This window comes from Astatotilapia calliptera, chromosome 3, assembly GCF_900246225.1.
Source record: "Astatotilapia calliptera chromosome 3, fAstCal1.2, whole genome shotgun sequence".
In the NCBI taxonomy this organism is placed as follows: domain Eukaryota; kingdom Metazoa; phylum Chordata; class Actinopteri; order Cichliformes; family Cichlidae; genus Astatotilapia; species Astatotilapia calliptera.
The window spans coordinates 49,362,125-49,371,923 of NC_039304.1; the positions used below are offsets into that span (position 1 = coordinate 49,362,125).

At 40.1% G+C, this 9,799-nt stretch overlaps 1 protein-coding gene across 1 annotated transcript; it reads right to left on the minus strand.

Annotated features, from left to right (window-relative positions):
- Positions 1-362: 362 nt before the first annotated feature.
- On the minus strand, positions 363-9,319 carry LOC113015528 (uncharacterized). Its single transcript, XM_026157528.1, has 7 exons — positions 9,197-9,319; positions 5,360-5,540; positions 4,993-5,011; positions 4,498-4,582; positions 4,243-4,407; positions 3,746-3,952; positions 363-3,513 (listed from the first exon to the last, which is right to left on the minus strand). Exons 1-7 carry the CDS (start codon positions 9,317-9,319, stop codon positions 3,295-3,297), a joined length of 999 nt encoding a protein of 332 aa, XP_026013313.1. The 3' UTR covers positions 363-3,294.
- Between the last annotated feature and the right edge of the window lie 480 nt (positions 9,320-9,799).

The following is a 9,799-nucleotide window of genomic DNA, read 5'->3' on the forward strand; positions in this document are numbered from 1 at the left end:
CCCCAAGTGGTGATAGTTGTCTATAATCTTTAGATGAAGTAATGGTTCATTCCTAGTGTTTCACTGAACAAAAGCAGACTTCGTTTTAAGTTTTACATAAAACTAAGGAGTTTACTTGGTGGTGGTAATAAATAATAAAACTAACACGAACCATTTCATGGTTCACTCATATTATATACACTCTCAGAAATAGGGGTACCAAAGTGTACCAAAAAGGGTACAAATGCTTGTCGCTGGGAGTGTTCCTTTTTGAAGGACATTTCTGTACCCTTTAGGCTTGGTACATTTTTGTACCTTATAAAGTTGTACCATCTGAAGTACAATCATGTACTTTCCTAAGACATAAATGTACCTTCAAACTATAGTACAGAAATGTTCCCTTGAAAAGGGTACAATAGGGTACCTATGAGGGTACCCCCCCAGCGACAACCTATTTCGTACCTAAAGAGACAAAAATGTACCCCCAATAGTCCAAAATATTTGGTTATTTAACCATTTATTTTCGATAATAGAATCACATCAAAGCATTTAAACAACCACAGGAATACATCCTTGATTACATTCATACATTGCCATAGGACATGTTAAGAAAAATACATTCATTTAAAAAAAGTAAACAATCACATAAAGACATTAAACACCTGAACACAATGTTTTGACGGATCACAGAGATGTCATGTATTTAAAAAACTGTCCACACAAATGTTTTGCTCTACTTCATCAAGCCAGAATATATATATGTCATATATATAGACAAAGTGGAAAATGTTCTTGCAATCACGTCACACAGAATACCTCAAGGACACAAACAGCCTATCATCAACTAAATAGGTGTCTAGAGCTTGAAAATCTAATTCATTTCCTGGATTGAACAGGATCCAGTCATTGTCAACTGCCACTTGGTAAGCATGGAAATGACATTCATAAGTGCGAGGAAGTAACATTTTCCCACACAATACCCAACAAGTATCAACATTCAAAATATACTTGATTTTAAAGAATATAGGTATGGCTTCAGTGTGTACATGGCCAACTACAAAAACATCCTCAAGTTCATATTTGACACTGCTGACAGATATAGCAGACACACGCTGAAGCACTTTATCCTGAAAATGCACATCTGTAAAACTTTTGTTCATTTCCAGAGCATTCTGTAAGTCACCTGGCAGAGATGAAAATGGCACACTGACACTTGTGCTGAGTGAATGTTCAAAGTCAACAAGCAACCTACCTGAAGAAAACTCCCAGCACTGTTTCATTTGATGACAATTGCTAAGAGTTGCAGTGATGTTTACAAAGTTTTTGCATTTACTCGCTATATTTTTGAAATATTGATGCTTGCTTTCATATCTCATACACCATAAAGGGCGAAGAGGACCATACATCAAAATCAGCCTTGGGTAGTGAATAAGGTAGTGACACTTGGGTGTTAAAACATTTCCAAAGACTTTTGTAGTCATTTCAAGAAATTCTTGAATAAGCAGGTTTAAATGAGCAAGCTCATCTTTTCTCACATTTGTAGCCATTACACGATCTACGATTTCTGAACATAATAAGAACACATGCCAATATGGAGTGCCAGGTGGAACATGGGGAGCCATTAAAAAAGGCAAGAGCCTGAAAAGGCACCATTTTTGACTGGCTGATCCAACTATGTTAGAATTTCGAAGCATCTTTTCCGTCAGTGGCACTGGTCTGTTCGGCTTGTCATTCCTCCCAAACTTCACATTTTTCAGCTCATCATTGATTTCATATATGGTGATGTGCTTTTCCCTGTGAGCTTTACAAATAACCAAGTTCATTACCAAAGGAATAACCCCCTCCAGCAAGTCGTGCATTACATCTGGGGGAAGAGACTGGGTCACATCAAAATAAGGCAGTGCATCAAATGTACAGTTACCATACACACCGTACAAAGCAGCACTCTCTGGGTTGTTTTCCACACAGTTTATGTGGTACTCATGTACTTTGGTTGTTCTAATAACAAAATGGTCCTCACAAAAGTGCTGTTGTATCTCCGAGTGCGATGCCATACAAAATCGGCATATTCTGCCTGTATTGAAAGACATTGAGAAACGCCCAATCATATGAGCAGAAAGGTTGTCGCATGAAATGGTAGCAAGAGCAGCATGAACTGTGTGCTCTACTTCATCGACACAGATAGTGAAACCCTCTGTGGACAGCATCTTCAAGTCAGTTATCAAGGGCTGAAGTATAGTTTCAAGCCCACACTCTTTTAAATGTGAATGGCGAACCAGTAAGGCTAAATGAATGTGACTCAACTTTGAGCGATGTTTTCCACTTATGTTTCCTATAGTATAATAAAATGCACAGATTTTGTATTTAATTCGTTTTGCACCAAGGGAGTTCACAATTTCAAATTCATCTTCATAAAAATGAAGTCTTAGAGCTTGAGGATGGTCTTTGAAAAATGAGTGGTCTTTAAAATACATGCCATCTTTGTAATCAGTCAAAACATCATCATCTTGATTTCTGTGGTTATCCAGAACAATTTGTTCCCACACATCCTCCACCTGACAGTATTTGTTTAATACCTGTAGGATTGGAACATACGAATAACTACCAATTTTCACACCAGAATGGTCTCTTACTGTGTAACTGATTTGCAGTGTTCTTTTATCATAAATGGTGAACGAATTGAATCACATGCTTTCTGGAAAAAATCTGAAGTAGACAAAACCTGCTCAAGTTCTGGACAATCACTGAGGCGGAAACCATGTTTATCCAAATGATAACGAATAAACAAGTCGTAGTTTTCTTTAAAAAAACACAAAAGAAAACTAAGATCATCAACGATGTCTTGCTGAACAGAGTGTGGAAGGTTATTTTTTTCAGTACATTTGAGAATAAAGCTAAATAAATGATCTCCTAAATTATCAAGCAAACTGTCCATAAAGGTGGTGTGGGCTGCTGAACTGTGTGCGTCTTGTCTGAACTGTGTGTGTGTGTGGGTCTTCAACCTCTTTGTGTGCATGGTTTTCAAATCCATCTTCAACTACCTCAAGGCTATTCAAAACAGAGGGTTTGTGTTTGCGATACACATGGCGTCGAAAAGAGTGATACTTGGAAAAAGCTGCCTGGCAGTCATTTATTCCACAAGTGATGCTGAAATGAGGCTCATGTGCGTGTACTAACCCAACATGTATAATCAACTTCCTCAGAGTAAATGCCCTTTTTGAACATTTTGAACATTTGTGGAGTGGGGGCATATTTAATAGAGTTGGTTAAGTACCCTGGTGACACTTACTGGCAGGGGTTTGTCTCCCTGGTCTCCTATGTTGACAATGCAGTTCTGAAGAAAGACAAGTGTTTTCTTGAAGTATGCATGTTGAACATGAAGAAGGTGGAGAATGCTGAGATGTAGGCCTCATCCAGCGAGACCTTCTTCAGTGGCAAATCCTTGGTCATTTGAAGAACAGCAGTGAAGTTTTCGCTAAAGCAGCGACAGATGTTGTCTTGGCAGGGATGCATTAAATCAACCTCATAACACAACTGGAAATGAAAAGAGCAGAATAGACAAAAGAATGACATTTTACATTGAGGATTTAAATTTTTGACATGTTTAAAGACACAGACTGGAGATAAATGTAAAGTGCTTTAACCCGTGAACAAAAATTCTAAAGATAATGAACAGATTGATTAATCAGTTAGTACAGAAAATAATAATCAGATTTAGAGACAAAAAATCATTAGCTGTTTCCCCAATCATCTTAACAATTCTTACCCCTGCAGATGTCCCCAGGAATGGATATCTCTTTAATAGGTCCACAGTACACATTCCTTCAGCTACCTCTCGACGTCTCCATGCAAAGGTTTTTGTCATGCGGTCTTTCACCAGTGCTGTGTCAGGATGTAGCTTCTTGTGCTGATCATTTAGCACCTTGATATGAGCATCAACGGAGGCTGCATCTTCCCCCACAAAGCACGAATCCTTTGTCAAAACAGATATCAGTATTATCATAAGTAAAATCTGATAAGTTAATGTTACTCGAAATGCGGTAATTTGTACACCAAATGCTTTGAAAAAAATGCAAAAATGTTGAATAGGAATTGCAAGTTGAGCTGACTTTTGTTAAATCAACTGTGAAGTTCCTTTTTCTATGTTAATGTTATCTGTTAACATGTTTCTTTCAATTAATGTTTACTTTTAGCTTTACAGTGAACATAATAAGACTACATATGTTACCTTAGCTCTTAAAGGCTGAGGGTGTGAGGACTTACGAGAGAGGGCTTCAGTCTCTTCAGACAGGAGCTGCTGGATTCCTCTGTGGTCCGATGTTTCTGCGTGCGTCCAAACTTTTCTTTAACCCGGTTCACTTCTTCGTTGCTGATTAGGGGAGCCCGTTCTGCTTTGAACTTTCTCTTGAGTTGGCTGTGCCAGGTGTCCTAGTTGTTTCAAATGTATATAAGTAGTTAATTATGCTTACTTTATATTAATATAATCTATAAAAGAAACAAAAAAGGAGAGGTACTCACATAACCATTTCCGTGTACATCTCTTAAAGAATACTTCACAATCAGGGCTTTGATGACCTGGATGTAGTCTGAGTGGGTTGGGTACCTGTTTCAAACATAAGAAAGACAACCCACAGTGCACTGATTACTCTTATCCTTTCCTGGGGGCTTTTCTGTTCTTCAATTCTTCTAATCATATTGTTATTACCGTAAATAGTATGTTGTAGACCAATGTCAAATCAATGTAGCTAAAGTTGATTTTAATTTTTTAAAAATGGGCGTGGACAAACAGCCACATCTCTCCCAAACTTAATAACATAATAATAACAATAAGCTATCATTGTGAATCTGTCTATATTCCCCAAAAGGAAGTTACAATTAATTCTCTTGATTAATTGTTAATATAAATTAACTGCTAATATAAAAATGTAAGTAAGTGTACGTGTCCCTGCACAGAGCTTACAGCTCTCATATTCGAAAATCCCACTAAGTAGGTGGAATGGTACAAATGTGTACCTTCCATTGTTTAAAATCCCTTTGAGCGGGAAACAAGTTAGATGGGATAAATTTTGCTTAGAAAACGATTTTGTTAATAGCTATATTTACATACTAGCATGTTTTGAGAAATTATTGATTTTTTTTTACATTTTTGTACACGGTTCGACACTATTTATTGATAAAACACTCGAATACGGCGGGCAGACAGACGTTGAACATTCCACCAACAGTCTAAATAGTCCACATTTGTACCTTTCTTTGTTTAAAACTTAGCTAACTGCTAGCTTTCGCCCATGTTAAATCTAGCTCTTCGGACTTTTGCTAACTCTACTGTAAAATTACACGTTGTAATTTTTATAAAAACACAAAATCACACCCGACTTACCTCTAAATCTTTGCGCCTCATCGTCTGACATATCAATGCCTTCTTCCATCAACCTTTTAAGGAGCTCCTCCGTGTCGATAACCCCCTGAGAGTCATTTTCTGTGTCAACGCTAGTCAGCGCGGAGGCGGAGCACTCATCACTGCTGCCTTTTCGGCCTTTGGGATTAATGCGCGTTGCGAACTTGACACATGAAAATACAACATTGTGGTATTAATGCGCAGTTGTTTAGAAACGTTATGCTGTCTTGGCGAACTATATTTGTAACTTACAAAATGTAGTCACCGTAACATAAAAATCTGCTTGACATTTTAACTTCCAAAGAACCTCGGTTTAACTTGATGTTGCAAATTCCATAAAAACCTCACAATTAATGAACAATTCTAGGATGTAGTTAAAGCAAAAAAGTAAAGTCCAAACATAACAGTAAAATGATTTCACATTTTTGAAAGATTTAAAACATTAAAAAATTATAACTGGAACTTAATAAAATGGAAATGGACCAGTTTTTTTTTAACATCATTTGGTTGTGCCTGCATGTCATTGTGTGTGTGTTTTTTTTTAAATATAATTTAACATAACTTACACAAAGGTAGGTTACAGATATTCTTTGCATCATAGGATAATTTACGTACAGAGGAGAGGACCAACAGATTTGATTATAACATGTAGCTTTTATGAGCACACTCACATCTCATATGAATTTTACAATTAACCAGGCCCATCCAGATTTTCCCATGCTGACCCATTACCACATTCTGCCACTGTCACTGCAGTACAGGTCAAAATGGTACAGATTTGTACTTTATTTCAAATTGAACCTTTAAAGGGGCATTTCTGGACTTTTAAAGACCAGTATTGTACTTTTAAGGGAACATTTTAAAAAAATGTACCTATAGGTACAAAAATGTTATTCTCTCGTACCTCTATTTCTGAGAGTGTACCTTCACTTGAATTAGATTTCTCATCAGGTCATTCTCACATGAAAATCCACATTCTTCAATATCAGTCACTATTTGATTTCAATATGGTTGTAATCTGACAAATCTACAATCATCATAATCTAAATACTACGTTAAGAGGTTGAGAACAGAGGTGACAATCACCATCTCTCCATGCTAAGAAAAACATTATCAATACAATGTTTTCCTTGAGAGTGTTGATGGAGAAGTATAGAGAAGGTCAGAAGGTGTTGCAATCTTTGTGTGTCTAAAGAAATCATATGATAGTGTCCCAAGACAAGAACTCTGTTATTGCATGAGCAAAGCAGGCATGAAAGGGAACCAGCTGAGCCTGGGGCTGGACATATGAAAATGGCAGTGACAGTGGTGAGCTGTGCAGTAGGAGCAGTGTTGGGGAGTAACGGAATACATGTACCGCCGTTACGTATTTAAAATACAAAATATGAGTAACTGTATTCCGTTACAGTTACCGTTTAAAAAGGTGGTATTCATTTTTTTTTTTTTTTTTTTTTGTCCCGTTTGGATCTTTAGCCATCAGAATTGTTGTCTTGAGGCCAAGAAAGATGCCAAGCGGATTTATTTTACCAAGTGGATCATCATGGCCTTGGCATATTGACCTTTATTATAATTATGAATTTATTTTATTTTCAGTTGCTACAAACGGGACAGATATGACTGTGGGATAGGACAGGGGGAAAGAATGAAAGAAAGAGAGGGAGAGAGAAAAAGAAAACCAAAGGGGAGAAGAGACAGTGAGAAGGGGGGGGGAAGAGAGAAAAAAACAAACAAACAAAAAAAAAAAAAACTCCTGGGTCACCTGTATGGAGAAAAAAAAAAACAGAGGAGAAAGCAAACAACAAAGAGCAACATAATAAGAGAAAAAAAAAGCACCATCACAATAAACTAGCTAGCAGTAGATATCAATAGTTACTAAATAATAAACAATATTGTGCAGCACGCAAGATAGACAGCGCACAATGTGCTTTGAGGCAGCAGCCAAGAAAGCTGTAGTCCGCGTCTGTGAATACCCGTGTGTACACCTGTGTGCACACCTGTGTGGATCAGCATGCTTGCATTCCAAAGGTTTCTCCATGTAACGATCTGCTAGGGAGTGTGGGGAGCCACAGCCCCGTCCTCCAGGGCATGAAGCAGGTATGGAGGAGATCAAAACTCCAGACATCCAGAGGCCCCCAGAACACAAGAGACCAAGGAAGACCAACAGAGGGGCAGCCGCGCCACTGTCCCAGTAAGAGCTAAGGAGAATCCCAGATGAGGGCTCACTCAGCAGCCGCGGAGCAGAAGCCAGGGGGAGTTGCAGTGACGCGCCCGTGAGCTCCGCCGGCAGCCAGCTGTGCCTGAGTGACCGAGCCCCAGGCCGAGAGGCCGGGGGCACCCCACCTCCGAAGTGGCCCGAGCGAGCCCCAAATAAGCGGCTGCCAAGGAGTGAGCCGGTGTGTACCTGGACGCCCACCCCCAGATACAAAGAACCACCAATGCACCGACACCTGAGGGAGTCCGCCACCGGCAGGGGTAGTGATGGTGGGTGGGGGAGATAGGCCTCCAAACCTTGGAGGGCCCGAGATGTCCCCAGAGAGGTGGCGACTGATACCCAACCTGACATATAGACACAGACATACAGGCACACACAGACACAAACATCCATTCCCACCCTCATGCTCTCATATGCACTTCACACTCAACCGACGTGGAGACAGACATAAAGAACATGGGAATAGAGCAGCTGCCAGACAATTCAACATTAATGAATCAATGGAAGTAGAGGAAGCAAGAAGAATGAGCTGAGTAAAGTTCGACTCATCTGACTGTTTTGTTTCGCTTAGTGCGCCCTATAATCTGGAAAATACGGTAACTTCTACCTCCCTGTAGCATGTCCAGAAGTCCAACTTTTTGTGCGATGATAAGCATCATCCTCTGCCTTTTGGGTGCAAAATGTTTCATCGACATTGTCCAAGTTAATCTATATTATTGAATTATTGTAAGTTTTTCATTGCAGCACAATGCCAAACAAATAAATACATTTAGTACATCACAGAAACATCTTTAAAAAATTAAAATCTATAAAAACACACATTAAAAAGGCAACTTATAAACAAAATTTGTCACTTCCATGAAATGCAATATGTCATGCCATGTATGAATGTACATTTTTCAGGCTCCAGATATAAGTGTGATGGCCACTGATCAAAATCAAATCACTTTTATTGTCACATCACATGGGTCTATGTAGTGTTCAACAGTCTGATGGCCTGATGGAAAAAGCTGTCTCTCAGTCTGCTGGTACAGGACCGGATGCTGCAGAACCTCCTTCCTGATGGAAGTAGTTTGAACAGTTTATGGCTGGGGTGACTGGAGTCCTTGATGATCCTTCCCGCTTTCCTCAGGCACCGCTTCCTGTAGATGTCTTGGAGGGAGGGAAGCTCACCTCACCACTCTCTGGAGAGCTTTGCAGTTGTAGGCGGTGCTGTTGCCATACCAGGTGGTGATGCATCCAGTGAGGATGCTCTCAATGACACAGTGATAGAAGGTCCTGAGGATGCGGGGGCTCATGCCAAATCTTATCAGTCTCCTGAGCAAGAAGAGGCGCTGCTGCGCCTTCTTCACTGTTTTGTTTATGTGTCCTGGCCATGTAAGATCCTCCGACAGATGTACACCAAGGAACCGGAAGCTGCTCACTCTCTCCACAGCAGCTCCGTCGATGGTGATGGGGGTGTGTACTTCTCTGCACCTCCGGAAGTCTACTATCAACTCCTTTGTCTTTGCGACGTTGAGGGTAGGTTGGTTGTCTCGGCACCAGTGGGTCAGGGTGCTGACCTCCTCCCTGTAGGCCGTCTCATCACCGTTGGTGATAAGACCCACCACTGTAGTGTCGTCCGCATACTTCACAACGATGTTGGAGTTGCTAGTGGCCGTGCAGTCGTAGATGTAGCGTGAGTACAGGAGAGTGCTCAGTACACACCCCTGTGGAGCACCAGTGTTCATTATGACGGCGGATGAGGTGATGCTGCCCAGTCTGACCACTTGGTGTTTGTCAGACAGGAAGTTAAGGATCCAGCTGCAGAGAGAGCTGCTCAATCCTACAGTAGACCCTGCAGTTTCCTGTCCAGCTTCGAGGGAACGATGGTATTGACATTCACATCATATATTTCATCTTGTGCACATAGTCCAGTTAGGATTGTAAATTTAGCTGTCTTCCACACGAACATGTACATTTTAGCAATGATAAACTAATGAAATGTTGCTTCTTGATATGTCCTCTTCTGTGCCTTTAAAGTCAATGAGTTGGGTGGGCATGTAGTCCAAATATTGCATCTGCATGTGATTGTACATATGCAATGCACCCAGTGTTTGTATATGTAATGTACTATTGGGCACATAAGTGTTTCTCCAGGTGGGAAAAATCAACTACAGAGTTATAGATCCATTAGTAAAGATTAATCATCTGTGTGGAACATGCTGATC